The sequence below is a fragment of the Vulpes vulpes genome, chromosome 11, assembly GCF_048418805.1.
Source record: "Vulpes vulpes isolate BD-2025 chromosome 11, VulVul3, whole genome shotgun sequence".
Classification (NCBI taxonomy): domain Eukaryota; kingdom Metazoa; phylum Chordata; class Mammalia; order Carnivora; family Canidae; genus Vulpes; species Vulpes vulpes.
Window position 1 is genome coordinate 29137434 of NC_132790.1, and position 12571 is coordinate 29150004.

The following is a 12571-nucleotide window of genomic DNA, read 5'->3' on the forward strand; positions in this document are numbered from 1 at the left end:
AGAATTATGGAACAATTTCTTATAGATTATAGAAAAATATGGAAATTTAAGAACAGTGGTGAAAAGAACATGCAAGTTGAGATTTTTTCAACAAAAAAGCTTATGTTTCACCATGTAATACTTGCAACTTTTTGTGGCTCAGCTGAATGCTGAATCCAAATGATTTCTGATGTTTTCACTACACCATTGTTGTACATTTAGGTCGGTTTAAAGAAGTTTATATGCCACTAAAGAAAATACACAATTAGGGCACACTGCCACAGATAACAGGTTGGCTGAATGGGTTAAACCAAGGGTTCTGGCTTTGATTGCTCTTGTTGCCCTGTACGTGCTATTCTCTACATAACCAAGGTTTAATAAGCTAGAAGGTAATGAAATACTTACCTCTGAAAAAAGTCCACTTCCTGTAAAAATTTTTCACACATCCCAAATAAGGGGTCAACTCTGTAGAAAGAAAAGAGAAACAAACAATACACATACTTTGTTTATGTGGTCTTCCAATTGAGGACTAAATTCCCAGAAACCTGAGTCTACCTGAAAGGAGAATGAGAGTAGTACATTATCAAAATTATCTCTAAGAGAAAAGAGCAGACTCCTAGTGGACCTGGGGGTGAAATATCTGCCAGTACCCAGACCCGATTCAAACACTGCAGTGACTGTTAGGCTCAAAATCAAGGACTGTCACAGGTCACGCCTGACATCAGACTGACGTAAGGATACAGGACAGAAGTACAGCTTGTGGGCAATGCAGCATCATGCTCCTCCTTTGTGGAAGTCCTCAAAGGTGTCCAGTCAGCAGTCCACAGAGCTTTTTGGGAGCTCTGATCTTGCCGTGGATGGACAGCTGGGGTGCAAGGAGATAACCTCTACATCTGGTGAGCTTGAAGACCATCCTGGGTTAGAAGTCTCATGCTTCACAGGTGCTAACATCTCTTGAAACAAATCCATAGGCATACCTTCCAGTTAGAAGAATCAATGCACTCAATGGAGGCCAAAGCTATGGTATCTGTACCAAGTAATTACAGTTCATTGATGGTTCCTTCTGTTCTACATGCAATTTTCTCAGTGATCATTTCTACTATGGTAGCGTTACCTAGTAATATAGCTAATGCTACCAGGTTTCTAAGGAACAGACTAAAAAGTTAATCAAAGGTCAGATTCTCATGCAGAAGGGGAAAAGGTTTTGTTACTATTCTGCCCAAAGATAGACTATGTTCTTTCTTTACTACCTTGACTCTTTATTTCTTGTAATTTCTGAATAAAACTTTTCATTTATTTTCATTAATGTATTATTCATTACAGGAATAAAGTGCCAGTGAAGAAAAACACTCTTTCCTTACATAAAAACATGGGGGAAAAAATGAGGGTTTTTTTTTTTTTTTTTTTAAGATTTAATATTTATTTATTTGAAAGAGAGTGCACAAGAGCAGGGAAGCAGCGGTGGAGGTGGGGGTGGCAGGGAAGGGCAAAGGGAGAGAATCCTGAAGCAGACTTCCCACTGAGTGCAGAGCCCTGCGTTGGGCTCAATCCCATGACCCATGAGATCATGACCTGAGCCCAAACCAAGAGTCAGTTGCTTAACCAACTGAGCTACCTAGGCACCCTACTGGTGCTAAGGCTCTTAATAACCTAGTTTAGTCTTTCTTCTGAAATGTAAGCTCCATGAGAATAGGGATTTTGTATTAATCATCCTGATATATATTTCCTGACACAAGCAGTTATTCAATAAATACCTGCTGAATGAACAAGTAAACGAGAAATGACAAATGGAAACTTACTCTACAAGCAACACACATTTGAATTCTTTTCCTAAAAAACAGGTAGCACTTGAAACTTTCTTAACTCTGATAAACTACCAGAAATGGAACTGAAATTTGATAGTGAGGTTCACCTACTGAAGATCTCCAGGAGAGGGCTGGAAAGGACACCTCCAGCTAAGCAGAGGGTGAAAGGAAAGCAATTTGGCCAAGCAGCATCAATTTGGGGCCTACTTATATAGAGTCATCTTGGAGAGCTTCCAAAATAAAGATTTGGGAACCCTCTCTTAAGCCCCAAACAGAGCAGAAAGCCTCAACTACATGCTATGTGAAGTAGGTCTTTACCATTAAGAACATCCACTTTTTTCTTGACATGAAGAAGCAAAGCAGGAGAAAAGTGAAGTCCACTGGGCAATCAAACACTGACTTGCAGCTGACTTGTAAGTATGCAAAGACAATGGGAAATTACTAGACATTATAAAGATAATCAGAGACCAAGCAGACCTCAATGAGATAAAGTCAAGGCAAGAAAGTACAGAAAACTTTAAACATTCTAATAAATAATGTCAGTGAGATTAAAGAGGAGTTGTGAAAGGATACTGCACTGATAAATCAAGAGAAAATGCTACAGAAAGGGCACACAGAAGAAAGCACACTTGGAAATGAACAGCAATAATGAAAACAACTCAATAGTAAAGGAATAGTACAATGAAAAGTGAGGAAAACTGAAGCAGTAACCTAAAAGGAGCATATTAAGGAATTTATGCAGAAGAGTAGAAAAACTAAGAAATTGAAATTATGAAAAAAAAAAAGATAAGAGATAAGGAAAACATCCAGAAGACACAACATCCAGTATGACAGACTGGAGTGGATGTAAGCAGTAGTGATTAGAGAAACAATGGAGGGGAAAAGGTCCCTGAGTTGAATTTATACTTCTGAGTCCCATTGAAGGTCAGTGAGAACACTGAAAAGGAACATAAACCTACACATATCCTGGTAGAATTTCTGAATTCTTAAAAAAAAAGTTGGTAGCTCTGAACCAAGAAAAATAAGCTCCCTATAAAGGAAAGATAACCAGACAGACATCAGACATTCTAACTGTAACATTAAATACTAAACAGTAACACAGCAAGATTTACAGAGTTCTGAAAGAACTCCAATTATGTATAAGAGCAAAAGAAAGGCAGTTTCAGACATGCAGGGTCTCATATACTTATTCAGAAAAACAAGAACTAGACCGTGTTCTAGTCAAATAGTGAATTAGAACAAGGAATTTCAAAAAGCAACTGTGGTACAAAAAAAAAAAAAAAAAAAAAAAAGTGGTGAGCAATTTGGAACTAATTCTGAAAAAGTACCTAAAAGATTAATGCATACTTTAAAGAAGATTTTTAAAATAAGAGATACATAATAAAAACATAATAAGCTGAAACTAAATTCCAAATTATTTAACAGTATGAGACAAATAAAAACACAACTTTCATCTTGATCTGATAGGATCTTGCCGGAAGTAACCATAAAGTCTATTTAACTTTTCACGCTGATAAATATAAGTTGAATGTATTTAAAATATAAGTAAAAATACTATTTATACACTAATGTCAGCTAACATTTATCAAGTATTTCTTGAATGAGTCAGGCAGTATTTTAAGAGCTTTACATATAATAATTTGGTAATCCTTACAATGATCCTGTGAGGGCAAAGCAGATATTAGTATTATCCCAGTTTAACTCGTGGTTAACAAATTGAGGCACAGAAGCCTTAAGTAACCTGTCTGAGGTCACTAAGTTTGCAAATGGTGGGAGTCAAGATCTGAGTCTAAGCAATAGGAACCACAACCCTCTTAACCTTTTACTGCCTCTCTTTTGAAAAGGTTAGAAGTAGGGTCAGAACTTTCAAACCGCTGGAAGAAATGAAGAAAACCACCAATCTAACAAAAGTCAAGAAAGAAAAAGAAAGGAAGGAAGGAAGGAAGGAAGGAAGGAAGGAAGGAAGGAAGGAAGGAAAAGAAAGAGAAAGAAAGAAAGAAAGAAGAAAGAAAGAAAGAAAGAAAGAATAGAAAAGAAAAAAAAGAAGAAAGAAAAAAGAAAAGAAAAGAAAAGAAAAAAGAAAAGAAAAGAAAGAAAGAAAGAAAGAAAGAAATAAAGAAAGAAAGAAAAGTGCATACAAATGGAAAGTATAAAATACTACAGTACTAGTAAAGATGAAATACATTACAGTCTTTGTATAATGATGTGGAGACATGGAATATCACTGGATGAAGCGAAAAGGAAGCAGAGCACAAAGTATAGTACGATTCCATTTTATATTAATACATACACATTTATAATCCATATGTATTTAACTAGCTTGGGAAGAGTCTGTTGACAGTTGTTTTAGAAGGGGTAGATTGCCAGAGAACCTTCACTTACTCTGCAATATTTACATTTTTTACAATAATCATACACACTCTGAAGAATATATCTATCTATCGTCTTTAAATAAAAAAGTGTAGATGCCAAACTAGCACCTATCTTTGCTCAGCTATGACTGGCAAATAGTAGGGATTAAACATTTGTTAAATGAATGTATGGCTGTCTGTAAGATTAAATCACTACCTGATTTTATCACTGTCAAGATAAGTGAAAAAATAAAATAACATTCAGAATGTTCTTTCTGACCTGGTATTTTTCAGTGCTTACTTAAATATATTTCTTTCTATATGCTACTTTTAGATTGACATAACCACTAGACTGAGTATCAGATGTGCCTTCCACCTGGGAATGAGCTACTACATTGTATCAAATCTATGATGCCATCATCCTTTATTTTATGAAACATCAAGAAACAAAAAAACCCACTTTCAATCAAAGTATGGCACATCATCAAAATATCTTATTTCAGACAAGTTAAAATTTATTTTTTTTTTAATTTTTATTTATTTATGATAGTCACACAGAGAGAGAGAAAGAGAGGCAGAGACACAGGTAGAGGGAGAAGCAGGCTCCATGCACTGGGAGCCCGACGTGGGATTCGGTCCCGGGTCTCCAGGATCGCGCCCCAGGCCAAAGGCAGGCGCCAAACCGCTGTGCCACCCAGGGATCCCAGACAAGTTAAAATTTAAATTGTGCATTTTAGAATCGATTAAATATGGCAATTCTTTTTTTTTTTTTTTTAAGATTTTATTTACTTATTCATGAGCGACACAGAGAGAGAGAGAGAAAGAGAGAGAGAGGCAGAGACACAGGCAGAGGGAGAAGCAGGTTCCATGCAGGGAGCCCAACATGGGACTCTCCATCCCAGGTCTCCAGGATCACGCCCGGGGCTGCAGGCGGCACTAAACCACTGCGCCACCTGGGCTGCCCTAAATATAGCAATTCTATTAGAAAGTCTAACAGTGAGCTCTTACTATGTACCACGTACCATGTTAAGTGCTTCTCCATGTATTATCCTATTTATTCTTCATAAAAACGCCGTAAGACAGATGCTGTCATCATTCTCTTTTTACAGACAGGGAAACAAGGCACAGAGAAGCTTAAAAAAATATCATGCAAAATCTAACAACCAATAAGTGGAGAGGTGTGGGTTTGAACAAGGTAGTCTCACTACACAATACATTCAATCTTTTCTTTTGTGTTTAATGCCTGGGAGAGCTTATGAGTCCCTTCAGAAAAAAAAATGGCTCCTGGCGCTAAATTCTTAAAGAGATCTAGACAACAAGAATGTCCTTGTTGCTTGTGAAGTCCTATGTTGTGCTGTAGGCTACAGAGAGCCAGTAGAGGGGTTTTCCAGAGACCTAGTTTGACCCAAAGATAGAACCTGGAATATCTGGAAAAAATGAAGAATTGGCCCCTTAGCAAATTTTTCCCAGTATCTTTTCACTTCTCATTAACCGTGGTGAGATCTCTCAATGTATCTGTAAGTGTCTTTGAAAGGATTGTGCTACCCCTTTTGGCTGGCCACACATCTTACCCTCGAGTAGTCCGTGCTGTTACTATAAGTTGCAAGGCTTTGGCCTGCAGCCTCATGTGATGTATAATCACCACCTGTTTATTCTCCACACCACTGTACATGAATTCCATTTTGTAGGTCTCTTCCATGATCTAGAAGGAAAGGTAATTAATGATCAGTAAAAATATCATAACAGTCTTGAGAGGAGCACAGAATTCTAGGCGAAAATTCTGAACTAAGTTCTTTTTTAATGCTTATGCTTTAACACTGAACTGAGATTATTTAAGTGCCTATAGTGAGATAAATCAGGACAATCTGAGAGATTAATATGTATTGAGAGAAATTAATATAGTGTATCTTATGAGATAAAATTGTAAAGCACTGCTTATTGCCCTAAACCAAAACTACTGTGCTGTGGGAACAAATGAGTAAACACTGTATGGAAGCCCAACCCTAGGAAAAGTCCTCAAGAATTTGGCATCAGGAACCATTAACCATGTATTAATCATCCAGGCAGATTGTTCTATGTGCCTGGTCTACTGAAGGGAGTTTGAACAGAGAACAAGTGCAGAAAACAATGTCTATGACCCAGTGCATTAAGTTCTTGCTCTATTCTACCCAAATCAGCTACTCCCATCCAAATGACATTTCTCTCGCCATTCTGTGCTTCCCTTCCTGAGGGTTTTGAGGTCAGAGAAAGGACTCCAGGCTCTCCGACAACTGGCAGAAAAACAAGTTAACTAATTACACAGTGCCTCAGTTTTCCTATCTGTAAAGAGGGAAGAAATAGCCCCCAAGTCATAAAATTTAAAGGATAAAAATGGAGCATGGAAAGCGTTTTTGCACAGTATCTGTCACCCAGCAATGGTAATTCCTTTGCCCTCTTTCTTCTAGGCTACTACTCTCTGGTCCCATCCCTCCCATTCAGGGGCTCTAGTCATTAGGTTCTACTCCCCTACAATAGCTACACAGCAGATCTTCAAGGAGGTCTGGATCAGAGGAGAGATTAAATAGAGTAGTGGGAAGAAAACACAATGGGTATCAGAAGATCTGGGCTGAATTTCCTAATTCTACTGCCTATACCTCTATAAATTTAACCTTGCTAGGCCTTAACTATTTAATCTATAAAATGACTTAATATTTATTCTTCCTAATGAGACTACTGTGTTAATTAAAATAGATTTGAAATCATTTAGTAACTATAATGTAACAGTGATTAGCTTGCTACTGGGTCATAATCACTGTGTCATATATAGACTCACTACCTGGAAGACAGGACCCAGAAGAGTTCACCAAATCCCAATGCCTAAGAATGAAGGGAAACTGATCAAAGCTACAAAGAAATAAACTCAAGGTACATATAATTAAATGCTATTTAATGAACTGAGGAGTACATAAGGACATTTTAATATTCAAGAGATGGTGCAGGCTAAAAATAAAAACTTCAAAATGAGTTCAGCTACATTTTCAGATGAAAGATTCATGACCGTATTGATTGGATTTTAGTATATCTGAAATACAAATTGATAATATTTTAGAACACTAAAGCTACTTAGAAATCATCCAGTTAAGTTGCCATATTTTACAGAGAAGGAAAAATCCAGGAAGTTAAGCAACTTCAGTATCATCCAACAAATTAGAGGTCAACCTGAGACTAGAACCGAGATCCCTGTCTCCAAAGTGACTACCGTGTGGGCTAATTATGCTGCTTCTCCTATTACTAACTTCTGTCATGGGCTGGAACTGAGGAGGGCACAGCAGAAGCGTGGAACCATGTGAAAGTCTCTGGTTCCAGCTTAGACAATTCTGGACAGAGATCCATTTGAGAAGGTCCCAATATGCTTACCTGTTTTGCTGCTGCGGAGGCCAAGTCACTCTGCTTCAAATATAAAGGGGCAGCCACATTCCACAACTTTTCTTGCAAGGCCTACATAGACAAATCAGGAGAGAAAAGAACACAGAGGTCACCAAGATTGGCATATATCATTTGAACCTTCCGTGTTTGTTTTGCTTTGGAAATCTACTGGATTAGGACTTCCTCTCAATCTTATTCTTTTAAGCTAGTAAGCCCTGTTATAGAGAAAGAGGAAACCAAAGGTCTGAATTCCTCCTCATTCAATCGAATTCCTGGTTCTAAGGCCCTATATCCAGATCAGACCAGTGCTTGCAAGCAGAGAGCAGGAACCATGTAGGTCTCACCAAAATGTGCAAGCAAGCGAGCTTCCAGGGCTCTTTCCCTTCTTGTTCCTACTGCCGCTAGGCTACCTTGGCTGCCTAAACCCTTCTTCTCTGACTGTGGTTCTTTTATTTTGCCCCATGTTCACTATCCTTTGAAGAGCCCCATCACCTTATTGACATACCCACATTAGAAATCTAGAAGCTTTTGTAGATTCCTCCCTCTCCCTCAAACTCTCTATGTTCAAAACTATCACTAAGAGCCACAATTATACCTTTCATATCTCTCCTCTCAGCTGTATGGCCCCATTTCTGATCTCTTCTGTAGTCCCTTATTTTCAGTCCTTCTTAATTGTAGACATAGCCTAATAGCTTTACAGAAAACCTAGACTAACAATATCCAGTGGAAATATAACACAAGGGGCTCCTGGGTGGCTAAGTCAGTTAAGCGTCCAACTCTTGGTTTCAGCTCAGGTCACGATTTCAGGGTTCTGGGATCAAGCCCTGCATTGGGCTCCCTGCTCAGGAGAAGTCTGCTTCTCCCTCTGCTTCTACACCCCTACTCCATTAATAAAATCTTTTTTAAAAAATTGTAAAACAAACCTTACATATAATTTTACATTTTCTAGTAGCCACATTTTTAAAAGTTGAAAGGTGAAATTAATTATGGAAGTAGTCTACTTAACCTAGTATATTTAAGATATAATTCCACTATAAAATCAGTATTCTTTTTAAATTAGTATTTTTTAAAGTTAATAGTTTATATTCTTTTTTCATACTAAGTCTCAGAAATCAGCGTGTATTTTGCATTTATAGCACATCTCTTTTTTTTTTAAAGATTTTTTTTTTTTTTAGATTTTATTTATTTATTCATGAGAGACACACAGAGAGAGAGAGAGAGAGAGAGAGAGGCAGAGACACAGGCAGAGGGAGAAGCAGGCTCCATGTAGGGAACCCAAGTGGGACCCGATCCCGGGTCTCCAGAATCATGCCCTGGGCTGAAGGCTGTGCTAAACCGCTGAGCCACCCGGGCTGCCCTTATAGTACATCTCAATTTGAACTAACATTTCGAGTACTCAGGAGTCACATGAACCTGGTGACTATCCAGGTAGAAAGTAGCTGGTCTAAACTATACATACAAAAAATTTTAAAGCACCCAAATCATACTACCCTTCACAGAGTAGTTGTTTTTGAAAATTCACTTCTAATCATTTCTTATATATATGCTTTTTATATAGTTGTAGTGTAAAAGCAGAATTGTGTATGCTTTTTTTTAATACATAACATTATACTGTATTTTGTCATGATGTATAATTCTTCATAAAGATCATTACTGGCTACAGAATATACTGTCAGTAGATATGCCAAATTTTACTTAGCTTTTACCCTATAATCCATACCTACCTGCCTGCATGCCTTTGGTTCTAAGTCTTTATCCCTTACTTACCCTGCCACTCCACGACACTGAATGAACATAGTTCTGTGTTCTTTGTAGGATAATTTCTTTTCTTTTCCTACTATAGAAAAGTAGATTCTTTTTAAAGACCTGCTTGTTTTCCTATGGAGAAAATAGCAAGCCAAAAAAGAACCAACACTGACATGGCACTCACTATGTATCAGATACTAGGCAAAGGGCTCTCACACACTCTGCTTGTTACCAACCCTTACCTAAGTAGAATTATTATCAGCCCTGTTTCATGGAAACTTGGAAAGGCGAAACAACTCTGCAAAGGCCACAGAAGAGCCTTTTGGGATAATGAAAATGTTCTGTATCTTGACTGTGGTTGTAGTTCCACAGGTATATATACATTTGAAAGAATCTATCTTGCCAAACAAGAGCTGTCTAAATCCCAACCCACTTCAGTGTACACACCTCCTTCCACATATACACACATACCTGCAAAACCCTAAGCTCACACATCTTAAGTAAGAAATAATTTCTAATGATTCCATTTATTCTGGCTTTGGTCAAATATCATAATCACTTTATTCTTTTTTAAGATTTTATTTATTCATTCATGAGAAACACACAGAGAGAGGCAGAGACATAGGCAGAGGGAGAACCAGGCTCCCTGCAGGGAGCCTGATGAGGGACTTGATCCCAGAACCCCAGGATCATGACCTGAGCCAAAGGCTCAACCATTGAGCCAGCCACCCAGGTGCCTCTTAAAATCACTTTAAAGACTAACAATGGGGGAAAAGAAAAAGACTAACAATGCTTGGAACTAAACCCAAGATAAAGGCTTATCAAGTGAGAAGGGGTCTCCTAAGTCCTAAGCCTAAATTTAGAACAGACCTCTGCTGCAGAAGGTGAAAGCTAACTGAAAGAGCTTCCTTTCCTGGCTACCAATTGTGTGTGTGTGTATATATATACAATCTGACTACCTAATACGGAATGTCAGTAAGGTGGCTATTTTAAGAACAGTGAAATCAACCTTTAATTAGTAAGATTTGGGCAAAGTGAAATCGGCATTTTAAGAAAATAATATAAAAGTTCTCTGCTAATCAAATTATTTAAAAAAATGAAAAATCTTTAGGCTTCTAAAGAAAATGATTATACAATCTGCTCTAATTATATAATGATAAATGAAACCTCCCAAATTAAAAAATGTAAATTCCCACACAAGTTAACAATTCTTTAATTAGAGACTAATATAATTACACTGCAGAGTACATAATGTTTCCACTGCTAAGCAGCTGCAAAAGACTGTACATATTTACACTTACAGCCTCAAGAACTGCCAAATCCATTAAATTGCTTTCTTATGTATTTTATGCACATAATAATCACAATCTCAAACATAATGGATCCAAACTAACCTTGATGAGAAGAAGCTGACACCGAAGATAGGTAGCTGAGAAGTCAGCAACTCCTGCTAGTTCAGACTGAAGTTCTCCAAGTCTTTGCAGATCCCTGCAGTCAAGAAAACCCCAAGCCCAACATTGGATTGGGAGAATGACAGTCATATAAAGATCACATCAAAAGCATTTTACCACTTTATACCTAGTAAATTGGTCATAAATTTTTAAATGATGGCCCCCAAGGCTGGAGTGGTTATAATGAAATTGGTTCACTCACATTTTGATAGCAGTTTAAGCTGATACAAATTTTTTAAGAAAATTTTATTTATTTATTCATGAGAGACAGGAGAGAGAGGCAGAGAGACACAGGCAGAGGGAGAAGCAGGCTCCCTACAGGGAGCCCAATGCGGGACTTGATCCCGGGACTCCAGGATCATGCCCCGGGCCAAAGGCAGATGCCCAACCACTGAGCCACCCAGGCATCCCTAGGCTGATACAATTCTTTTGGCAAGTAAAACTGTACTGCTGTAAGTCATACATATGGCCAAATATTTTGATCAGTAGCTTTATGCTGAGACATAATACTAAGAGAAATATCGAACAGAAATGAAATGCTTTATGCCCCACAATATTCCACTCTTATACTGGAACACTCTACAGATGTTAAAATATAAAATGGTAATAAGGTATATGACCTTAACTACGTGAAAACTCTATGTAGGAGAAAAATACAGCACAGTGGTTTTTTGGACAGAGGTATGAAGGTACTTTTTACCCCCTTCTCCCAATTGGGCTTTATTTTCCAAGTGTTTTATATTATAGACAAGTATTTTTTGTATCATCAGGAAAAAAATTTTTTTTAAGATATTGTAGTAGATTTTGTTAGCTTCCTACCCAGTTAGCCATTCTCTACATTCTTCCTAACTGAACCTTGATTTTGTTCAGGGAAAGGTGTCCTCAAACCCATTTCCAGGTAGACTCTGACCAAACTAAGCCAATTTGTATATGTCATCTCCTTGGCTATGTGACCTAAGTTGGCCTTCTTAGTCCTAATTGAAGGACTTCTATTCCACACTTGGAGCAGGTTGGATATTGTCTCTCTGTGGGTCTGCCTCCATCTCTATCACACCCTAGACTGAACAAGAGTAGTTCAGATTAGTCCTGATTGCCACTGGCAGCCATACTGTAACTCTAAAAGAAAAAAGCCTTGGGATAAAGCAAATGTTGAGGACAAATAAAATCCAAACAGACAGAGAACTGGGTCTATAAAGATATAAATGAACTACTTGACCATACCCTACTTAGAGCTGCCTCAGATTTCTATTCATATGAGAAAATAAAAAGCCACTGTAAGCTAGTTTGAGATGAGGTTCCCGGATATCTGAAACAAAAGCATCCTAGCTGGATACCAGTATAGAAAAAGTGAATGTAAAAATATAAAACCCAACTGTCTGTGAGCAAGAAAATACAAAGTGGTACACACAGATAAAATAGTTATGTGGGGGTTGGAATTACTGATTTAAATTTTTTAATTTTTTGAATAGATAATACGTACCTAGTTATAGGATTAAACCAATAAGGTACAGATTTCAAAAGATACTACAGGATATGCAATTAAATTAGTCCACCTTCCTATCCCAAGGTGCTGCTAACCAGCACAGCTTTTCCAGGGGCAACTACCATTCGCAGTTTCTTTTAAAATCTTCTAAGGATACACTATACATCTACAAAAACCCCACGGTTTTTCTATCTTCTTCTTTGGGGAGAGGTATGTGTGTACGTATGTGTGTGCATGAGTGTGTGTGCCCATGCATGTGTGTATGTGTGTGAACTAATTATCCATTTCAGAAAGCATTCATGCAAAGCTATCTTGTTTTTTAATGACAACATCCAAATTTTAAATAGAAAT

General features: G+C 37.6%; 1 protein-coding gene across 7 annotated transcripts in view; it reads right to left on the minus strand.

Annotated features, from left to right (window-relative positions):
• Positions 1-12571, minus strand: part of INTS4 (integrator complex subunit 4) — a 110982-nt gene that overhangs the window by 10446 nt on the left and 87965 nt on the right. For all 7 annotated transcript variants that reach the window (XM_072725990.1, XM_072725991.1, XM_072725989.1 and 4 more), the window contains 4 exons: positions 10681-10774; positions 7532-7612; positions 5707-5837; positions 385-444 (listed from right to left, as the gene is read on the minus strand). In XM_072725990.1, coding sequence (XP_072582091.1) covers positions 385-444; positions 5707-5837; positions 7532-7612; positions 10681-10774 — 366 coding nt within the window. The remainder of the gene's footprint in view (positions 1-384; positions 445-5706; positions 5838-7531; positions 7613-10680; positions 10775-12571) is intronic.